The 22,475-nt window shown below is 47.5% G+C and overlaps 1 protein-coding gene across 9 annotated transcripts in view; it reads right to left on the reverse strand.

Annotated features, from left to right (window-relative positions):
• NAXD (NAD(P)HX dehydratase) overlaps nucleotides 1-20,307 on the reverse strand; it is a 79,229-nt gene extending 58,922 nt beyond the window's left edge. For 3 of the 9 annotated variants that reach the window (XR_004539870.1, XM_033948653.1, XM_033948652.1), the window contains exon 1: nucleotides 9,337-10,205. Coding sequence is in view for 4 of the 9 variants with exons in the window: in XM_033948653.1 (XP_033804544.1) it covers nucleotides 9,337-9,847 (511 nt within the window). In the remaining 5 variants the exon portion in view is untranslated. The other 6 variants (XM_033948654.1, XM_033948656.1, XM_033948655.1 and 3 more) reach the window with 6 other exon arrangements.
• Nucleotides 20,308-22,475: the final 2,168 nt, after the last annotated feature.

The following is a 22,475-nucleotide window of genomic DNA, read 5'->3' on the forward strand; positions in this document are numbered from 1 at the left end:
TAAATAAAGAAACTTAAATAATAGATTATTTTCTTTGAACAGGGGTTTGGTCATCATCCAAATAACACCGTCTCTACTGTGACGGGAAAGTTAGTATCCATGATTTTTTATTTTTGTGCGTGAACTGATTCCCAGAAGTATTTAATAAAAACAAGTACCACCACATATTGATAAAAATTCCTTCATGTTCAAAGCCTTTCCAACATAGAGATGTTTCTGGGAGTCCTTTATAAACAGTTTGAGAAGCTGAATAGAAAGATTAGGACCCAGATGCACTAAATCCAGCGATCGTCACTAAACCTATTTTAACAGCTTTAGCGCCAATAGCATTTGCTGACCCGATGCAGAAAATGGCTCACCGCATGGTTTTCTGCACAATTGCTCATTCCCCAATTCAACCATGCAATTAAGCTAATTAATATTGAAATGCCATGTAAACTAGTATAGTGACTGATGCTCTAACATGGCTTCCTGATGCACTAAATAAAAAAAGATCGCTTTCAGCAATCAAAAAAAAAAAAAAAAGTGACTGTTGCTTACCTGTCTAACCATTTAAACCCCCCCCCCCCGGTACAGCTGCTGGAATGCCCCTCCCTTCGCAGTAGCGAAAACAGCATAAGCAATGCTCATTTCCTCCTGCCAAGCTGACCCCACCATACCCAAGAAAAAATGGCAGGAGGGGTGCCATCTCCCTCCTGCCATGGCACCCCCCCCCCCCCGGCGCAAAAGAAAATTGGCAGGAAGCCCACTCCCTCCTGCCGACTGAGTGACCCACCCGAACCATCCCCTACCCTCCCCCTTCCTGAAAAAAGGCAGGAGAGATGCCCACTCCCTCCTGCCACTGGATGTTCCTCTGACCTCCCCTTTACCTTTTCTGTTGGACACAGGAGGGAAGCATGATCCCTTCACCTTCATCGCCCACCAATCCAAAATGGCGGGCCTTACCATCTCGGTGCATCTGTGCTTATTTATTTTTTTAAAGTTTCTTGCCCCGAACAGCTGAGTGGCAGGAGGCTGCTTTCAGGGCTTCCTCTACCTCTCAGCTGTTCAGGCTTTCTTTACCAGCTCTGGGCATGTGCGAGAGTCGCTCTCACAGTCATGAGTTGGATGGGGATTATGACAAACCTCTGCGCGAATCATTTGCATGCAAACTTTTTAGCCAAAAAAATCGGATCCTCTTTAGTGCATCTAGGCCTAGGTTCTTGCCTCAATAATTTCTTGTAGATGTGTCTAGTGTTCTGAATGCTAAGGTTTTGCAGAATGCTGTCAATCATCTTTTGAACACCACCTCCTTCCAAGGGAGCTGCTTCTCCCCCCTCAGTTTGTACAAAAGCAATCAAGTAGCACTGTAATGACATAACTGGAAGGAGAGAAACAGGGAAAATCCCTGACAGTACAATTCTATTCTGCTCTGTAACAATCATATCCATAACATTATAACATTCAACTGATCAAACAGGTACAAAAACTGTATGCAACCAGCACTAATCTTCTATAGAGTTCATTGCTACTTGCATGTCCTGCTATCAAGCAGAGATTTAACCTAAAACATAAGAACTGCCATACTGGGACATCAAGCCCAGTATCCTGTTTCTAACAGTTGCCAACTCAGGTCCCATGTACCTGGCAAGATCTCAAATAGTAAAACAGATTTTAAGCTGCTTATTCTAGGAATAATCAGTGGATTTCCCCAAGCCATCTCAATAATGGCCTATGGGCTTCTCTTTTAGGAAATTAGCCAGACCCTTTTTAAATCCTGCTAAGCTAACTGATTCCACATTCTCCCGCATGAATTCCAGAGTTTAAAATTATACGTTGTGTGAAGACATTTTTTTCCAGTTTGTTTTAAATCTACCAATTAGCTTCATTGCATGCCCCTAGTCCTAATATTTTTTATAAAGAGTAAACAAGTGACTCACAACATCCCTTTCCACTCCACTCCACTCATTATTTTATAGATCTCTATCATATCACCCCTGAGCCATCTTTTCTCCAAGCTGAAGAGCCCTAGCCACTTGAGCCTTTCCTCATAGTGATATCGTCCCATTCCTTTTATCATTTTTGTCGCCCTTCTCTGTACCTTTTCTAATTCTGCTATTTTTTTTTGAGATACAGCAACCATTCAAGATGTGGCCATACCATAGAGCGATACAAAGGCATTATAATATTTTCATCTTTATTTTCCATTCCTTTCCTGATAATTCCTAACATTTATTTGCTTTCTTAGCCACCGCCACACAATGAGACAATGGTTTCAACATATCCTCAACAATGTCACCCAGATCCTTTTCCTGGGGAGCGACTCCTAAAATGGAACCCTCCATCATGTAGCTATAGTTTGGATTCCTCGTTCCCACATGCATCACTTTGCACTTGTGCACATTAAATATCATCTGCCATTTTGATGCCCAGTCTTACAAGGTCCTCTTGCAATTTTTCACAATCCTCTTGCGATTTAACAACTTTGAGTCATCAGCAAATTTAATTATTCCCATCTCTAGATCATTGATAAATACTGTATGTTAAAAAGCAGTGATCCCAGCGCAGACTTTTGGAGAACCCCACTATTTAACCTTCTCCATTGAGAATATGGACCATTTAAACCTATATTCTGTTTTCTGGCTTTCAACCAGTTCTTAATCCATAATAGGACATTAGAAAGTCATGGGACAGGAGGTAATTTCCTTAGAAGTCTTTCATGAGGTGCTCTGACAAATGCCTTTTGAAAATCCAAATGCACAATATCATCCGGTTCAGCTCACTTTTATCCACATGTTCATTCACCCCTTCAAATAACTTCAGTACTTTAGTGAGGCAAGATTTCCCTTAACTCCATGTTGGCTTTCTCCCATTAATTCATGTTTATGTAGGTATGTATATATCAGTGGTCTCAAACTCAAACCTTCTGCAGGGTAAAGTGCAAGGTGTGTCGCAAGGATGAAGGAAAGCACCGAGAACGGGAAATGCTGCTCTAGCACATGAAACCACAAGTACCTCCTGTGGATCAGAAAAATGGAAATGTGGAGATAGGCCTCTGTCAAATCAAGGGAAACAAACTCCCCCAGCGCCAATGCTGCTATGACCGACCAAAACAGTCTCCACATGCAAATGCAGCCTTTCAATGCAGAACTGACCTCCAGTCATCTGAGTCTTTCTTTGGTTGGATGATGTATACTGTACAGAGTATTTGCCCGAGCCTGATTCTTCGTCCTGTACAGGCTCTATGGCACAAAGATCCAGTAGCCTTTGTACTGTTGCTCAGATTCTGAAGGCTCTCTCTGGCCAGCCAGCTGGAGAATCTACAAAGAGATCTGAAGGAGGGGGGGCACAAAACTCAATTTTGTAACTTTTCTTGAACAACTTTTAGTTGCAGAATGCACCTAACTGACTCCAGACCGACCAAAAGACGGACAGCCTGCCCCCTATGTGTGGGGGCTTGGCCCCTGTCCTGGCATCATTGTGCTTTCTTTAAGGTTGGGGAGGGATGAGAACCAGGGGCTTGCTGTCTTCTACCCCCGCTAAACCTCTGCTGAGAACCCTGAAAGGACCTCTGCATCACTTGGCCTCCTGCATAAGGATGGAATCTTCAAAAGCCTCAAAAAGTCCCATGTCCCATACCCCCGAGTCGTCCAGGCTTTGCTGTCTAGCAAGGCCTTAAGGTAATGATCCAGTCATCCAGACCCTTGCCAAATAGAATCTGCCTTTGAAAGGGAAACGTGCTAAGAGTGGCTTTCGAGTGGCTGCTCGCATCCCTGATTTATCAGGAGCTCGAGTGCAGATTGTTTGTTTGTCTCCTTCCTGACTTGGTTGGGATTAATAGTGGACTGACTGTGTAGTCCTCTCCCACTTGGCAGCGCAAGGTTTTCCGGGAGTTGAGTTTCAGTGTGACCTCAGTCCGAATGGCAGCTCAAATACCAAGTTCGTCTGGTGAACCTGTGAGGCAGAGTTCTGGCAGAATTCTCCATTTATCCCAGCTGCATTCCTGAGGGGAAGCAAGCAGGCACATGACACAGTGAGTAAGGCTGTTATATAGCCTATGGGGAAAATCAGGGGGGATCTTCCAAAAGTGAATTTTAAAAGTTTCTACAGCCAGAGCTAAGGTCCCCCACCTCTAAAACCCCTTACCCTGGGAGTCACCAGAAGGGTCCCTGCAAGTGGCTCTGCCCAATGGCTTCGGATTTCCAGCAGCTGTTCATTCAGCTGAAGGCAGTTTCGCTGGTGGCGTAGGTCACTAAATGAGCTTCCTTGCCTAGTGAAGAAAGTGTGATGTTAAAAGAAAACTTAGGACTGTAAAGTGGATATGGTCCTCAAGCAGCAATTTGAATCTTTGACCCTAGAGATTAAGGTAGCAGCTATGACTTCCTTTGTGGCACATGCTTGCCACACCAGTCTTGTCTCGAGTCCCGGCCTCGGAGGACGATGAAGATCCCCAGATGACTCCGATCTGGGGTGGATTATATAGCAGACAATATGTATGATGTCATCAGTTATGAGTAAGGTGTCATTCTATGTTGTCTCTACCCAGCAGATGCTCTGGATCAGACGGTGTGCAAGAGATTCAAGCTCAAACAATACAAAAGCAGGCTGGCTAGCTAGCTAGGTGTCCCCGAGGGCTGATCCTGCTAGCAGCAGACTTTCGCAGCAAAAGTCTGCATCTTCTCTCAGGCCCCAACCTCTGGACACTAAGCCCCAGATTAAACACTTAGAAAAAAAATACCAGCAAATAATAAAACCTCAGAGCAGAGCAGAAACACTTCTGAACAACTTGCTTTCAGAAAAAAAACTGAGGGGGCAGGAGTAGCTCCCTGGGAAGGAAGCAAAGTTCAAAAGATGATTGATGGCATTCTGCAAGCAATTTACTGATTCAGATGCAACACTCTAGGGTTCAGGACTACTAGATACACTGAACTATTTATTTTGCATTTTCTAGTGTAATCATATCAAATACTTTTTCACTATCTAAGGAAAGAATAGCATAGTCCTCGTTTAGGGTCCATTTTACAAAGCTGCTGCAAACGTATCGAAGAACAGCCTTGTAAAATGGACCATTCCTATGGGCTTCGGTGCATTTATTGTGGCAGCATCACTACCGCGGCTTTGTAAAGGGAGCCCTTAGTTTGGTATATACTATTAAATATCAGTTATCTAAGGCATATGTTTTTAACAAAGCCAGTTTGGTCTGGATGTATTATCTATGTATTTCTCAATTCTAGAACGTAACAAAAAAAAAAAAAAAAACCAACCCAAAACCACACACAATTTTGCCAAAATTCTAACAATTAAATGTTAACTTCTTGTTAACATTGAGTCTTTTGCCTTCTTCAGGAATAATAGTAATATAATGTACGTGGCAATTTCCCTGTAGATATTATTTCATTGAAAGTACCTAAGAAGATCAGGATGAAATAGTCTTTAAAAACCTTTTTTTTTTTTTTTTTAAATATAATTCAGCTGGAAGTCCATCAGGTCCAGTTGCTATACTGCATTTTAACGAAGAAATTGCTTGGTATATTTCCTCTTGTGAAAGGTTTGTCAATCTCAGGATATCTAGCCAATTATTATTTATAGGGATAGGGATGTTTGATTGATGCCGTATTTTTCGTTCTATTAGACGCACCCAACCATAGGAGGAGGAGGAAAACCCAAAGAAAAAAAAATTCTGCCCACCGCCCTGTCCTGTCCCCCATCTGGTGATCTAGTGGTGGGTCGGGACAGGGTACAAGGCAGGTCTAGTGGTAGGCAGCCACCCCCCCCCCTCAAGCAGGTCTAGAGGTAGGCAGCCCACCCGGTACCTTTTTTTTTAATCCCAGCGGTCCAGTTCGCTTTCCGCGCTCCTGCCTCGCTGGACGGTTGCCTCCTGATCTCTTCCCCCGATCTCTTCTGGCAGTGGAAGAACGGCGCACAAGGCAGGTGAAAGCTTTTCGTGCGCCTGCCTGGTCCTGCGCCGCTCTCTGAATGTCTGCCATCAGTTTTCGAGAACTGACAGCAGCCAGAGAGCGGCGCAGGACCAGGCAGCCATGCGAAAAGCTCACACCTGCCTTGTGCGTCACTCTGCCACTGCCAAAAGAGATCATGAGGCAGCCATCCAGCGAGGCAGGAGCGCAGAAAGCGTGCTGGACTGCCGGGATTTTAAAAAAAGGTACCGGGGGTGTGTGTGTGTTTGTTGTTATATTTGCTCCTTAAGACGCACCCTTATTTCCACCCACTTTTTTTTTGGGGGGGAAAAAAGTGCGTCTTGTATTTTTATAAAATTCTGCAAAGGAATTTGCCATAATTTCTGAATCCTAATTAAAATGTTTGGGATTTAAATTTATTTAATTTACCCTCTAAATTTAATTATTCTTTATATATACTGTAAACCAGGGATGCCCAAAAGGTCAATCACGAAGGCAACGCGTGATAGACTCGCGTTGCCTTCGCGTTCTACCTGCATCCTGACGACGTAAACAGGATGCAGAAGCTCCGGGCCGACCAGCCCTCTTCTCCCCAACGTCAATTCTGACATCAGAGAGGAAGTTCCAGACCAGCCAATCGCTGCCTGGCTGGCCCGGAACTTCCTCTCAGACATCAGAATTGACGTAGGGGAGAGGAAGACTGGTTGGCCCAATGTTTCTGTGTCGGGAAGCAGGGAGAGCTTGGGGCGGCAGTGGCTTGGGGGAGGGCATGGAGAAAGAAAGAAAGGGGGCAGGAAGGGAGAAAGAAAGACAGGCAGGCAGAAAGGGGAGGGGGCAGGGAGAAAGGAAGAAAAAGTTGGGGGAGGGAATGAGGTCTGGAGGAGAGGAAGCATACAGTAGGCTGAAAGAAGGGAAGAAATAATGGATGCACAGTCAGAAGAAGAAAGTGCAACCAGAGACTCATGAAATCACCAGACAAAAAAGGTAGGAAAATGATTTTATTTTCAATTTAGTGATCAAAATGTGTCCGTTTTGAAAATTTATATTTGCTGTCTATATTTTGCACTATGGCTCCCTTTTACTAAACCGCAATAGCGGTTTTTAGTGTAGGGAGCCTATGAGTGTTGAGAGTGCTCAGCGCGGGGCATTCAGCACAGCTTCCTGCGCTAAAAACCACTATTGTGGTTTAATAAAAAGGGAGGGAGTAAATTTGTCTATTTTTGTATAGTTGTTACTGAGATGACATTGCATAGAGCCATCTGCCTTGACCTCTTTGAAAAACCCTCGGAATATAAATGATAAACGCTGCGTACAGTGTGCTTTTAAAAATTTTTATTGTTGGTAGATCATTTTGACTTGGTCATTTTAAAAGTAGCTCGCAAGCCCATAAAGTGTGGGCATCCCTGCCGTAAACTTTTGATGGAGGTAATTTATGTTTCCCTAATTTTTCTATTTAGGCATGTAGCTCTTGAGTTTTTGTGATCTTCTTAAATAAAGCTAGCAGCCTTTCCCACTTCCCATAATGTACTTCACTTAATAAATCTTTTGATATTTCTTCAAAGTATTCTTCCAAAATGAAAAGAGTAGGGAAATTATTTGTAAAGGAATAACGTGTAGGAATGTGGAGGTCAAAAATCCTGAAACTTAACCAACAAATGGTCTCCAATTAGATGTTCATTAGCCTAGATGTTAGGTTAGCTTTAAATTCTCATATACAGTACTCAGAATTGTGTAATTCAGCCGTGGACCAAAGCCCCAACAACCGAACCCACCACCCAATCACTGTGTATGGAATGTTTTATAAGTAATTTGTATCAGCTCAAAATTTTTCAATATACTGTATAAATAAATTGTAAAAAATTCTAAAAAGTGCTTATGACTTAACTTGTGAGGTCTCACGGGTCCTGACGTGGACCACGTTTCGTAGAACTTTTTCAAGAAACCCACAAAAGAGTTGAGGTTGTGTTTAACTTTCACACATTATGGGTGGTGCATTGGAATGCACTGTGCCATTCTATCATATCAGCAAAATTCAGCGTGGAAAATCTCAAAAACTGCTTGCACGTCGGGACTCGTGAGCCCTCACAAGTAAATCATAAGCACTTTTTGGAATTTTTTACAATCATTTAGTTATTTATATATTGAAAATTTTTCAGCTGATACAAATTGCTTATAAAACATTCTATACACAGTGATTGTGCGGTGGGTTCGTCTATTGGGGCTTCAGTCCACGGCTGAATTACACAATGCTGAGGGCTCCTTTTACTAAGGTGCACTAGCGTTTTTAGCACAGGCAGGAAATTACCGCAAGCTATGCTTTTAGAACTAACGCCAGCTCAATGCTGGCGTTAAGGTCTAGCGCGTGCTATTCCGCACGTTAAAGCCCTAACGCGGCTTAGTAAAAGGAGCCCTGAGTGTATGAGAATTTAAAGCTAACCTAACATCCAGGCTAATGGACATCTAATTGGAGACCATTTGTTGGTAAAGTTCAAAGTATTCTTGCAATTTTTTTTTAGTAGTGGAATAATGAATTCTGGATTAGTCAGTAATCACCTATTCATACTCCACTGTGTAGAATTCATTTTTAAAAACCATTTTAGAGTAAGCGTTACTGGCGTATGGTCTAAAATGATTACATTTGCATGAATCTCTTTATAAGGGGGGGGGAGGGAATGGGACTTGTATACTGTTTTTTTGTGGTTACACATTCAAAGTGGTTTACATATATACAAACTTATTTTGTACCCGAGGCAATAGAAGATTCATAAAAGGGGCCTTAATCCCTCCATTGCCCCAGGTACATTATATAGATTGTGAGCTTGCTGGGACAGATGGAAAAATGCTTGAGTAGCTGAATAAATTCATGTAAACAGTTCTGAGTTCCTTGGGGAGAACGTTATAAAAAAAAAAATGAATTAATAAGGAGTAGCACTGGGATTTGATCCTACCACAACCTGGGGATTCTGAGGCAGCAGCTCTACCACTGGTGGTTAATAAGTCCCCATAAATACATTTAAAAAAGTATTCACATTTAGCGATTCTGTTCATATAAGAACCAGAAATCAAATACCTCAGCAGGTAAACAGAAAGAATAATCTCATTCTCTGTAAAATTTTGCTAGGGTGCCGTATGATCCTTTAGAATAGATTAATATACAATTAAATTGCCTTCTCTTTCTACGTGCAAAGAGCACTTCTACTGCCCTTTCTAGTCAGTTTGAAGGCTAGACCCGTCAACCTGGCTGACAAACTCCCAATGGAAACAAGCCAATCAATAAAATCTACCCAAAACTCGGTAAGAGACAGACTAACATCACCTTCTCACAGGCACACCGATTCACAGGACAAGATCAAAGACAAAAACAGCAGCCCGGTGGGAGGATTACATACACGAACACAAACACTCATGCACCAACTTAACACATAGGAAAAGAGACACTCACCTTCCCCCGGGGGCACCGGGATGGCGAAGGGTGGGCACTCCACTTTGATGGCATGCTCGGCGTAGGAGGAGCACTCGCCCGAGTCCTCAGTGAGGTTTTCCTGGGAAGAGTCCATGCCGCCTCCAGCTCCTCCTCCACAGCCGTCACCGTCATCCTCGCCGTCCTCCAGCAAGCTCTCGTCAGGATGTTCGGCGGCGGCCGGAACCGGGCGGCAGCTCAGGATGCGGTCCATCTCGTCATAATACTTGCAAATCTTGCGCACGTGGCCGTTCTTTTTCAGGCCGTCGCGCGCCTGGTAGTACTGGCGCTTCAGACCCTTAATGCGGATACGGCACTGCTCCGGCGTGCGGTCGAACCCGAGATCGGCCAGCCGGCAGGCCACATCTCGGTACACATGGCTGTTACGGAAGTTGCCGTCCAGCGCAGACTGCACGTCTGCTTCCCCCCAGATGTCGAGCAGCGCGCGCGTCTCCAGGTCCGACCACAGGAAGCCCCGAGTGTTGGGAAGCATGATCCCCCGGAGCACAGGGGGCAGGTGCAGGGTCCGCCGATCCCGCCCCCTTGTCAGGGGTCGCAGGGAAAGGCCACGGTTTAACAAGAATCCACAAGAAAGCAAATGCACAAAAGAAAAAATAAATATATAAGGGAGGTGGGGAGCAAGTTGCACAGCCACAGTTATATCAAGTCGCACGCATTTGACTCCTTCACACTCACACGCCGAACACTCTTCTTCACATGCATTCGGGGATTGGGGTCACCTCCCCCGTGGTCTGCCATCCTTTGGGCATTCCCTGGTCCAGCATACTTTCCTCTCTGCCCCCCATTCGCGATCACGCATAATCCCTCTCAAACCCCAACTTCTCCCCCCATCCTACCTTCAAACGCCTTAGGTCACCCGCCCCCCCCTTCTGACGCAACTTCTCTATCTCAGCCACGTTCCGCCCTGCCGGACACAGGAAATTGCGTTAGGGGGCGGGACGCTGGGCAAGGGAAAGCATTGCGTTAGAGGAGGTTGGGACGCTGGTATAGGAAAGCTCTTGAGTGAACTCAAACAACATGGGTAGGAGGAGTTTGAAAGAATGAGGGGGAAATGCTGGACTAGGACTTGGGGTTTGTACTTTGAGAGAAATAGTGGGGGAAGAGAACCTGAAAATGAGGGATAAATGCTGGAATGGGGATCGGGGCTTGTGCTTGAGGGAGCAATAGCAAATGGGTTGGAAGGGATCGCCGAGTGTTCTCTTCCGGTTTGCTTTTCACCCCACTTGGTTACCAAACTGCGGTAAAAAGTGCCCATTTTTTCCCTGGGATAAAACTATTTTCCCCATTAATGGCCATGTACTAATTTTCTTATGTGGCCATTAGCATGGGGTGAGCTCCTACTGCCACACATAGATAGTAGGAGCTCAGGTAAGCATGGGCTAATCGCTTAGTACACGGCTATGTAGCCATACTAAGCCAGTAGTGCAGAACTCTCCACCCTTAGACCTAATCCCAGGGCTAAAAAAATGATTAGGACATTCAGAAAGTGCATACACTTGAAAATTACTGTGGGATGTCTCAGCGCACCCTGCAGGAAGTTATTTTGTTTTTGCTGCAGTAAGCACACTGGTTTATGAAAAGGGCCTCTTTAATCTCCTTTAGCTCCTGTATTAGGGATGGCTTGGAGCTGCTTGGAGGAAGGGTGCAGGACCCGTCCTTAGAAATAAATGAGGAAAGAGTTTAGGGCAATACTCTCAAAAATTTGCATTAAAAACCAATGCATCTCTGTTGCAGCCGTTATTTTTAAGAAGCGAGTCATTCGCTAACAAATAAGGTTGGTGGAGAGTAGCGAAGATTTGCTAAATTTGCATTTGTCTATCGATAGTGATGGGCACATGTGCAGAATACACACAAAACCAAAAAAACAACAAATCAAGCTGCACGCTGAAGTCAAGCAACCTGACCCCCCCGGCAGTGAAAGAGATGCCCCCCCCCTCCTGCTGCCATGCAATGCCATTCTTCCCCCCCCCCCCCCCCCCCCAGTAGCAGTAGATATGCCTACTCCTGCCGCAACACACAATCACCCAACACTGCTACCCCCACCCCTCCGGCAGTGGGAGAGATGCCCACTCGCTCCTGCTACCGTCAAGCAAACCCCCACCTGACACCCCAACCTCAGTAGCAGGAGAGATGCACACTCTCTCCCCCTTACCTTGTTTACGATGGCTGGTCAGACGGATGTTTATTCCCTCTGGCCAGCCTCTTCAAAATGGTAAGCTTTTTCCCCAGTGCATCCTGGGATGCACTGGGGAGGGGCCTAAGGTTCTAATTGGCCCAGATGCCTAGGGCCCCTCCAATAGGAGGGGACTTAAACAATCTGGACTAATCAGAGCCTTAGGCCCCTCCCCATGTAACCAAAAGTAGAGTTACTTATCTGTAGCAAGTGCTCTGCAAAAATAGCAGGCCAATCATTCTCACAAACCCTCCTCTTCTTCCCTTGGAGTTGTTTTTTTACCAGCTATGTCATTAGACTGCTAGTCCCAGATGTGTATGGTGGGATGCTGCCAAAGACCTCAAAGAGAACACTGGGCAGTGTCGAGATTGGGTTCCTTCAAATGATATCACCTAGCTGTGAGAATGATTGGCATGCTGTCTTAAGAGAATATCTGCTATAGCAGGGGTAGGGAACTCTGGTCCTCGAGAGCCGTATTCCAGTCAGGTTTTCAGGATTTCCCCAATGCATATGCATTGAAAGCAGTGCATGCAAATAGATCTTATGCATATTCATTGGGGAAATCCTGAAAACCCGACTAGAATACGGCTCTCGAGGACTTCACTATCTGTGCAAGCAGATCATGGAACCCATTATAACACGATCTGCAAACATGTTCATGCAGCAAACACAAAACAATGTAAATCAGGAGTATACAGCCTTGGTCCTCGCTTAATCAATTTTTCCAGTGCAATAGGTGAGACATTCTAGACCAGTGGTTCTCAACCCTATCCCGGGGACCCCCCAGCCAGTCAGGTTTTCAAGATATCCCTAATGAATATGCATAAGAGAGATTTGCATATAATGGAAGTGACAGGTATGCAAATCTCTCTCATGCATATTCATTAGAGATATCTTGAAAACCCGACTGGCTGGGGGGGCCCCACGACAAGGTTGAGAACCACTGGTCTAGACCACAGGGTTATTTCCCCACTACTCGCATGGTATGCAAAAGAAATCCATTACAGGTTTTTCACTCTGCCTCTAGTGTACTTCACAGGCAAGTTTAACTCTCTCTAGCAGTCTTTTCTTCTGCACACATGGCTGCAGTTGTGTAGATTCTGCTCTCCCCATTTTATTATTTTAATTCGATGCAAGTTTGTCCCTTTTGCAAGTATTTTTGCGTTTGAAATGGACAGTGACGTCGTCTTCTTTTCACACATTTACCAATTTCTGCAGCATGGATGTTGCTGCCAGACAGGACTCTGCTATTTGAGTCCTTGGTCTTAGGGGCCTACGCAGCAAGCCCACCCTAGTGTTCTTGGGGACTGCTTTTGTACGTCCCTATGGTCTAGAACAATGGTCCCCAACACTGTCCTGGAAGACCACCAGGCAAATCGAGTTTTCAGAATAGCCCTAATGAATATGTATGGAGCAGATTTGCTCCTGTCACTTCCATTATATGCAAATCTCTCTCATGCATATTCATTAGGGCTAGTCTGAAAACCTAGTGGTCCTCCAAGACAGGGTTGGGGACCACTGGTCTAGAATGTCTCACCTATTGCACTGGAAAAGGAGGTTATGTACTTACCCTGGTAAGATCTTTTTCACTAGATAGGCAAGACATTCTAGACACCCACCCTATCCTTGCTGTGCCTGTTTCAGATTCTGATTTCAGTCTCATGCTTAACCAATCTGTTTCTTGGAGACTGGTCAACCCTTTGGGGTTAACAAGAATTTGTACATATGTATAACCTGTTGTGGGAGTAGTTCTGAACTCCTTTGACACCTCTGTTGGAGGTTAACGGTACTGTTTAGTTGTTTGAGCAGAAAGCACAGTTACTTACCGTAACAGGTGTTATCCAGGGACAGCAGGCAGATATTCTCACATGTGGGTGACGTCATCCACGGAGCCCCGACGCGGACAGCTTTTCAAGCAAACTTGATTGAAGATTTCAAGTTTGCCAGTGCTGCACCACGCATGCGTGTGCCTTCCTGATCCACTAGAGGGCGCATACCCTCCACATGGTCCTCAGTTCAGATAGCTAGCAAAGAAGCCAACCTCGGGGAGGCGGGCGGGTTGTGAGAATATCTGCCTGCTGTCCCTGGATAACACCTGTTACGGTAAGTAACTGTGCTTTATCCCAGGACAAGCAGGCAGCGTATTCTCACATGTGGGTGACCTCCAAGCTAACCAAAAAAGGGACGGAGGGAAGTTGGCAATTCAAGAAAACAGATTACTCAAAACTGACCGGCCCAACCGGTCATCGCTCCTGGACAGAGTATCCAGGCAGTAGTGGGAGGTGAAAGTATGAACCGAAGACCAAGGGGCAGCCTTGCAAATCTCCTCGATAGGCGTCGACCTGAGGAAAGCCACAGAAGCCGCCATCGCTCGGACATATGTCCCGCAACTCGACCATGCAGCGCGAGACCAGCCTGAGCGTAGCAAAAGGAAATACAAGCAGCCAACCAGAGACAAGTTGCGCTTGGAAACTGGGCGTCCCAACCGATTAGGGTCGAGGGACAAAAACAATTGAGGGAGACTGAGTGCGTTGAAGATAAAAAGCCAACGCCCTCTTACAGTCAAGTGTGTAAAGCGCCACCTCGCCCGGAGGCGAGTGGGGCTTCAGGAAAGAGACCAGAAGAACAATGAAATGAGTGAGAGGAAAGTCCGAAACCACCTTGGGCAAGGACTGGGGTTGAATACTCAGGACCACCGTGTATGAAAAAATACAGGAAAAGACGGGTCCGCAACCAGAACCTGCAGCTCACGGACTCGCGAGCAGACTTGAGAGCAACCAGGAATACCACCTGCCAGGTGAAGTCATTCAAAGAGCTCTAGCAATGGAATCAATAGAGGTATCACCAATAGATTCAAGACCACACAAAAATCTCAACCCACCGGAGGGGCGTTGAGCGGAGGATGTAAATTGAAGAGATCCTTCATAAAGCGGGAAACCGTCGGATGGACGGAGAGCAGCGTCCCATCAAGCGGCCGATGATAGGCAGCAAAAGCACAGAGATGGGCTCGAATAGATGTCGATTCGAGACCAGACCGAGACAAGTGAAACAGATAACCCAGCACTGAAGGCAAGGAGGCAGAGAGCGGATCCATGCTCAGCACACCACGCAGCAAATCAGGACCATTTCGGAATAGCATTGCCGAGTGGAGATCTTTCGAGAGGCCTCGAAAACACCCCCACCGACTTGAAACAGAAGGAGGGAGGCACATTGCGAGGAACTAAACTGCTAAGTGTAGAGACTGCAGATTGTAATGCAATAGAAACCTCAACTCTGAGACTGCAGAGAAGGGAGCAGAGGTAGGAACAGAGGCTCCCTGACACGCTGGAGGAGCAGGGAGAACCCCAGCTGCCAGGGCCACAGAGGAGCTATCAAGATCAAGGTGGCGCAGACCGACAGGAGGAGTATCAAAGACCTGCAAATCAGAGTAAAGGAAGGGAACACATAGAGGAACCTACCCATCTAATTGAGAAGGAGAGCAGCCACCTCGATGCGAACCCGGAGAACATCCTCGAGCAAGATCGAGGCAACCAGTGAGTGAGGGGCAAAGTGAACAGAACCACCTGTGGGATTCTCCACCAAGCAACCACATGCCGCAGAGTCTGAGAATGGAGCGACCATTCATGCGGCTAAAATGGGTGACGCAACGTGGCCACCAGACTATGCTGCACGCCCCGGAAATACACCGCCCAAAGAAAGAAGTAGCGGTGGAACGCCCCCTGCCAAAGACCAAGGGCTCCCCTGCAAAGTAACAGGGAACCTTGTACACCCTGGCTTGGTCACAGGATACATCGCCCCCGGGATAACGGGACTCCCCAGGACCCCGCAATCCAGCAACCAATAACGAAAATCCGTAACGGCATCGTAAATGGCCCGGAGCTTCAGCAGATTGATGCGGCTGCGACGGTCCGCACCCGACCAAAGGATCCGAGTCCGAAGGCCGTAGTGTTGCGCCCCTAAGCGATGCCGAGGAGTCCATCGACAGAACCCTATGATGCAGGGATACGAAGAGGTGGCCCACCAACGAAACCAGCGCACCACAAAAGCGCTGGGAAGCGGGATCCCTATCCTGCCATCACCGAGATGCTCGGGTGCCGTGGGGAACACGAAGAGGAAACCAGGCGAACATCGGGACATGAACCGTGGAGACCCAAGATCCCAAAGCAGCAGCAACAGCTCGGCCGAGGTCGAAAAGAGCTGAGTCACCAGCTGACTCAGACGCAGACAGGCGTCCTGCCGAGGCAGTGGCAGAAAAAACCGGAGGCGGACCGAGGACAGAGGGGCCAACGTCCGGTATAAACAGACAAGGCCCTCTCCCTGAGGTCGAGACAAGAAAGAGCGCAGACAACTGGGTCCAGGTCCGCCCTGACGGACTCCCGAGACTGGGGCGGACAGAGACTGAAACGCTCCCAGATTAGAAACTAGTGCAGGTCCCGAAGGGCCCGGACCAGACGTGGCCGGGAGGATGGGAAACGCCCAACCGACAGAGGCGAGGCTATCCTCCCAGTGCGTAGACACGGTGACACCCCTCCAGAAGGGAGGGGAGGAATCCCCAGAAGAGAGCAGCCCGGAGGCTATGCGAGGATAGTTTGGGCCAGGAGTCGCTGAAGCCGGCGGCTGGACCACAACCCGGAGCTGCTGCAGCTATTGCGACTGCTGCGAAGGAGGCCAAGATAACCCAAGAAAGGTATCCGGAGGGACCCTCCGGAGAAGGAGCGATAGGCGAAGGAACGGTCGCGGTCTGAAAGGTGGTTAGTGGCTTCCGCAAGAGAGGCCTCAAGCAACTCAGTCCTCACGCAAGGAAAGGTGGTGAGACGATCCTGGAGGGTCGGATCCACAGCAACACTCTGCGCCAAGCGAGATGACGCATGGCGGGAGCAATAGAGCCGGAGCAGGGAGAGAGTCTCCTCCAGGAAACCAAACTCCGCACCACAACCAATTAGGAGCCGGAGGCGCCGAGGCCCAGAGCCACAGACGAAGTCGAGGCACGAAGCCCCCGTCGAAACCGGGGCGTAAACCCGCAGTCGACGCCGAGGCCCAAAGCCTCAGCCGATGCCTAGGCCTAAAGCCCATAAAAACACTGCGGGACCAAGCCCCAGTCGACTCCGAGGCACAAGGCCACAGTCAACCAAAGGGCACAAAGCCCCAAGGGACGCCAAGTCACAAAGCACCAGTCAACGGTGAGGCACGAAGCCTCGGTCAACGCCAAGGCACAGAGCTCCAGCCCACTATGAGGCCCTCAGCCTCAGTCGACGTCGACGCACAAGCATCAGGCGACCCGGAGCACCCGGCTCAGCCGACATCGAAGGTACAAAGCATCCATCGATGCTGAGACCCCAAGCCCGAGTTGACGTCGAAGCAGAAAATCGCAGACGACGGCGAGGCACAAGCCTCAGTCGACGTCAAGGCACAAAGCCCCAGACGATGCCGAGGCACATGTGTCCGGCGACGTCGAGGCGCACAATCCTCAGACGCCGGCGCAAAAGCCTCTGACGGCGTTGAGGCACAAAGCCTCAGACGACTTCGCACAAAGTCTCGGGCGACGTCGAGGCACAAAGCCTCAGTCGACTTCGAGGTACAAAGCCCCAGTCGACGTCGAGGCACAAAGCCACCGTCGACGTCGAGGCACAAAACCTCCGTCGACTTCGCGGCACAAAGCCCCCGTCGACGTCGAGGCACAAAGCCCCCGTCGACGTCGAGGCACAAAGCCCCCGTCGACGTCGAGGCACAAAGCCCCCGTCGACGTCGAGGCACAAAGCCCCCGTCGACGTCGAGGCACAAAGCCCCCGTCGACGTCGAGGCACAAAGCCTCCGTCGACGTCGAGGCACAAAGCCTCCGTCGACGTCGAGACACAAAGCCTCAGTTGACGTCGAGACACAAAACCTCAGTTGACGTCGAGGCACAAAGCCTCCGTCGAGGTCGAGGCACAAAGCCTCCATCGAGGTCGAGGCACAAAGCCTCCGTCGACGTCGAGGCACAAAGCCTCCGTCGACGTCGAGGCACAAAGGCTTCGTCGACGTCGAGGCACAAAGCCTCAGCCGACGTCGAGGCACAAAGCCTCCGTCGAGGTCGAGGCACAAAGCCTCCGTCGACGCACGCAACCTCAGTCGACGTCGAGGCACGAAGCCCCAGTTGACGTCGAGGCACACCGAAGTCCGTCGAGGTTCAGAAGTCGGCACCGTACCAATGGAACTGGTAAGAAAGGTGCAGCAGTACGCTCCATAAGGGCAACCTCGTGAAGAGTATTCCCATGAAAGGAGGCACGCATCGAAGGTCTCGTAGAGGCGGGCACGATCGCACTCGTGCATGGCATGCCTGAGACTCAGCCGGTGGCGTTACCAAGGTAACGCACCTAGAATAAAGAAAGAAAGAAAAACTTACCGGGGATCGAAGCTACACAGTCCGATTCCAACGAAGGAAAGAGGGTCCCGGCCATTCTGCTCACACGAGGTGAGCCCAGAGAGAGGCCAGGGAAGAAGAAAATACAGCTGCAGCCAAATGAGGCCTAGCCGCATGGCTGAGGCCCAAGAAGGGCCTGCCTGTGGAAAAACACAATAAAAAGTCCTTTTTTTTTTTTTTTTTTTTAAAACAAAGAAATACACGGTAAATTAACAACGCACAGCGACTCCCTAACAAAATAAAGAAGCCGCGGTGCCAGAAAGGCACTTAGAAGAACGCAGAGAAGAGAGACAAGGTCTTTCTGGCTCAGCGGAAAACTAAGAACTGAGGACCATGTGGAGGGTATGCGCCCTCTAGTGGATCAGGAAGGCACACGCATGCGTGGTGCAGCACTGGCAAACTTGAAATCTTCAATCAAGTTTGCTTGAAAAGCTGTCCGCGTCGGGGCTCCGTGGATGACGTCACCCACATGTGAGAATATGCTGCCTGCTTGTCCTGGGATAACAACAGTTTCCAGGGGTAGGGAACTCCGGTCGAGAGCCGTATTCCAGTCGGGTTTTCAGGATTTCCCCAATGAATATGCATGAGATCTATTTGTATGCACTGCTTTCAATGCATATTCATTGAGGAAATCCTGAAAACCCAACTGGAATATGGCTCTCGAGGACCGGAGTTCCCTATCCCTGGTTAGCCTGTCCTTACAGGTGCCTGCCTCTACTTCACAGATGAGTATGTCTATGCTTGGGTACTGAATGCTAGAGGGCGCTAAACTCTGCCTCTAGTGAAAAACCTGTAATGAATTTCTTTTGCAAACCATGCAAGTAGTAGGAAATAACGCTATGGTCTAGACTAGAATGTCTCACCTATCTACTGGAAAAGATCTTACCAGTCTCCCCACCACCTACCTCCACTGCCCTTGCACCTGCTTGATGCTTCTCCTGGGCTCTTCTGCAGCTCCAGCAAAACAAATTGGATGTTTGTCTGCTTCAGTTTTCCCCTTATAGGGAGTTAAGCTGATTTTTTTTTTTTAAAGGTAAAACAAAAACTGCTTTTGCAGCCTTTATAGATACAGCACACCCAGAGGAACAAGCAGGGGCTCAGCAGAAACACCAGAGTGCTGCAATCATGCAGACAGGTAGATCATAGTGCTCCAGCAATGCTAGCTAGCCAGTGCTGTGTGACCTGTAGGAGCTAGTAGCTCAATACTGCTACTGGTTCCCTGTGCCCCTCCTCTAACAGGTCATTTCCAGCTTCAGCAAGGGTCTGAGGTGGGGGAGAGGGGTCCAGAAGGAGCATTTGAATGTCTGGAGACAGCTTCAGGCACCAGGGCCACAGTCCAGTTTGATTTTTGGTGAAAACTGCAACTATTTTAAGTGCAGTGTTGCTCATACTGCAGCTTCTCTACAGCTGACCCCTAGACCAGTTTGCCAAACGATTAGTTCCCATAGCACATCATAATTTTTCCTAATGCCTTGAAAGGTGGTGCTGAAGAAGGCAAATAAAAAGTTTCCTTCTCGGCAGAGTTGATGCTCATCTGTGAATGGGAAGCCTTTCATTGTACACCAACCCAAAACCAAAGCCACATTTTAAAATAATAAAGCATCATTCTTTAATGTTAATAATTTACATTCTTTAATGTTAATAATTTACATTTTACTTTACAGAACTGCTTCCCAGTTCTTTTATACAGCAGCAACCAGAAAATGCAAGTCCTACCTGCTTTCGATCATTTACAAATGCTGAACATTTTATTTTGTGGTTCGTTTACCTTCACCGTGCAGCCAGAAGACCAAAGCAGACACCAGTGCGGTTCCTACTACACAGGCCACAGTGCCCCTTCCCCACAGCATTCTCTGACCGTGTTTTTGCTTTTGGTGCCCGCCTCGGGAGGGGACTTAAGTCCAGGATATCTTACCTAGTAAAGCAAAATGATTACTGACTAGTCCAGCTACAGCAACTCAAGTGTTTTAAACTCATAAGAACTCCTTATTTGCATGCCCACTATATTAGTTGTGCAATTGCACGGGGGCTAAGGAAAATCCGTGACGTTAGTGATAGAAAAAAAAAAAAAAAAGTAATCACTACTATGGGGACGGGAGAACAAATTGATAGTGAATGGGGACTAGCTTACAGTGTATCCATTTGCACACCTCGGTTAAACAAATAAATGGTGGAGCTCACCTCAGGTAACAGCCTCAGCACTGACAAAGAAGTTCGTACACACTCCTACTGATGCGCCAGGAGCATTGGCTCCTTACTCTCTCGTTCATTTTACTACTTATGTGTGTTCTAATCTAAGTGGTTGCTTGCCTCTCAAAGGCCCTCCCCGCCTCTGAGCACCAAGACGAGGGGGGGGCGGGAGTTGTCGATCACAGGAGGAAATGCATTCTCAGTGCTGCTGGAAGGCCTACCAGTTAAAAAAAGGAGAGGGGAGAGGGGGGAGGGGAGAGGGGGGAGGGGGGGGGGGTCGGTTTCACAGCTTCATTTCTGTGTAAACAAAAAAAAAGGAGGGGGGAGGTTTGACAGCTTTATTTCTGTGTAAACTGGTGAACAAACAAAATACAGGAAATTCAACCTATCACACGCAAGGTCCTTGTTCCGGTGAACGATTTTCCCAGCGAAAGAGAAATGCTCCAGTGCCTCTCAGTACAGTATTCTGTGATAATTTCCGCCTTATGAGGGGAAATGTTAATCGGAGGCTGCCGGTCGGAGACTTCCAGCGAATGACCAAATATTGCCTGCACCCCCCCCCCCCCCCGTGGCCTTGGAGGGAGTTTAATTCTAGCACAGCCTGTAATGTCTGGCACGGTGATTTTTATCTTAGTGTTCTGATTCTTTGGCCCTCTTGTTTTCGCCTTTGCTTCAACAGCCTCTTTTGACTGCCACACTACTTTAACCAATAGGGAAGATTAGTAGCAAAGGCCCATAGGCATCCCAGCCTTCCATGTGTCATAGCCTTAAAGAACAGGGACTGCTGGGAAATTGAGTGCCCCGCTATCATCAAAGCGTAGGCCTTAGGTCTCCTGAAGTATAACAACCAGCAACCCATGAGGTGTAGAATGGGTAAGAGTGAAGTGATTTTTCAGCTTTCCCAAAAGTACTAAAACCAGGGTTCACTCAATTAAATTACATGAGAATACTTTTAAAACAAACAAAAGGGAATATTTTTTCAATCAAAGAACAATTAAACTCTGGCACTGGTTGCCAAAGAAGGTTGTTACAACAGTTAGTGTAGTCAGTGGCGTAGGGAGGGTGAGAGGCGCCTGGGGCGGTTGTGCCCCTCCAGTATTGAAGATGTAATGGTGAGGCCACTATGGCAACAACCAATATCCTCACTCTTTGGATTCAATAGCAGGATAGCAATGTAGATTTCCAGAATCAACAAAGTCCATATACCCAATATAAAAAGTCAGGATAAGGTTCTTCTCATTGCCTCCTAATAAGATGTAACTTCTCAGAATACTTCTGTATCATTTCATCCAAAAATAAAGACTAGTAGACAGAAAATAAATTTTACTTATCGTTTTAATGTAGTGTCTCTAGCATGCCCTGACGGAACCTGTTTCGCCCAAAAGGCTTTCTCAAGGGTTCTTGGAGGTGCTAATTTACAGCGTCCTTCCTCGTGTAGGGCTAGAGAAAAACTGCAGCAGATTCAATAAATGAACATCTCGAATGTAGGCATCCTATTGCTGTCTAGCAACAAATCAGGATACACGTTTAAAAAAAACAAACCCGAGGCAGGATTGCCTACACTGTAGGCATTCGTCAAAGTTGAGAGATGTGTTGGGACACTTAAGCTCACACAAGGCTCACATATACCCTGTTCTCCCAGAAATCTTGGATTTTGTGATGACCAGCGAATCTCTGAACCCTTAGTAACTCCCAAGACTGGGTAGGTATAGATGTGGTTTTGCCCAGAAGTGGCCTTGGGCGAGTTTAAGCGATAGACCTAGGGTTGCGACAGATCCCTGAAATGTAGGCCAGCAAAATGCTGGCCTACATTTCAAATAGACACGGCTGCTGAGCAGATTGTGGCAAGGGAATCCCCCTCCTGCGATCAGCCAAAGTCACTTGGCAGGAGGGATGCCCACTCCCTCCTGCTGGAACCACCATCGCTCCCCTGAGAAGTCCCCCGGCAGGATGGATGTCCAATCCTTTCTGCCGGAACCGCCACCCGAGACTGAACCAACTCTGTGGAAACAAAGATCTCATAGCCTCTCATTTTCAGATTTTCTTTTTAAAGATCCCATTTTTTTAAATCTAAGAATTCTATCTAGAGTTCCTTTCACACATTGCCTATGAGAATTGAGAACTGATGATTCTTGCACCCTTCCCTAACTATCAGTTTTACATAAGAACATAAGAACATAAGCAATGCCTCTGCTGGGTCAGACCTGAGGTCCATCATGCCCAGCAGTCCGCTCACGCGGCGGCCCAACAGGTCCAGGACCTGTGCAGAAATCCTCTATTTATACCCCTCTATCCTCTTTTCCAGCAGGAAACCGTCCAATCCTTTCTTAAATCCCA

This window comes from Geotrypetes seraphini, chromosome 6 (genome assembly GCF_902459505.1).
Source record: "Geotrypetes seraphini chromosome 6, aGeoSer1.1, whole genome shotgun sequence".
Lineage (NCBI taxonomy): Eukaryota > Metazoa > Chordata > Amphibia > Gymnophiona > Dermophiidae > Geotrypetes > Geotrypetes seraphini.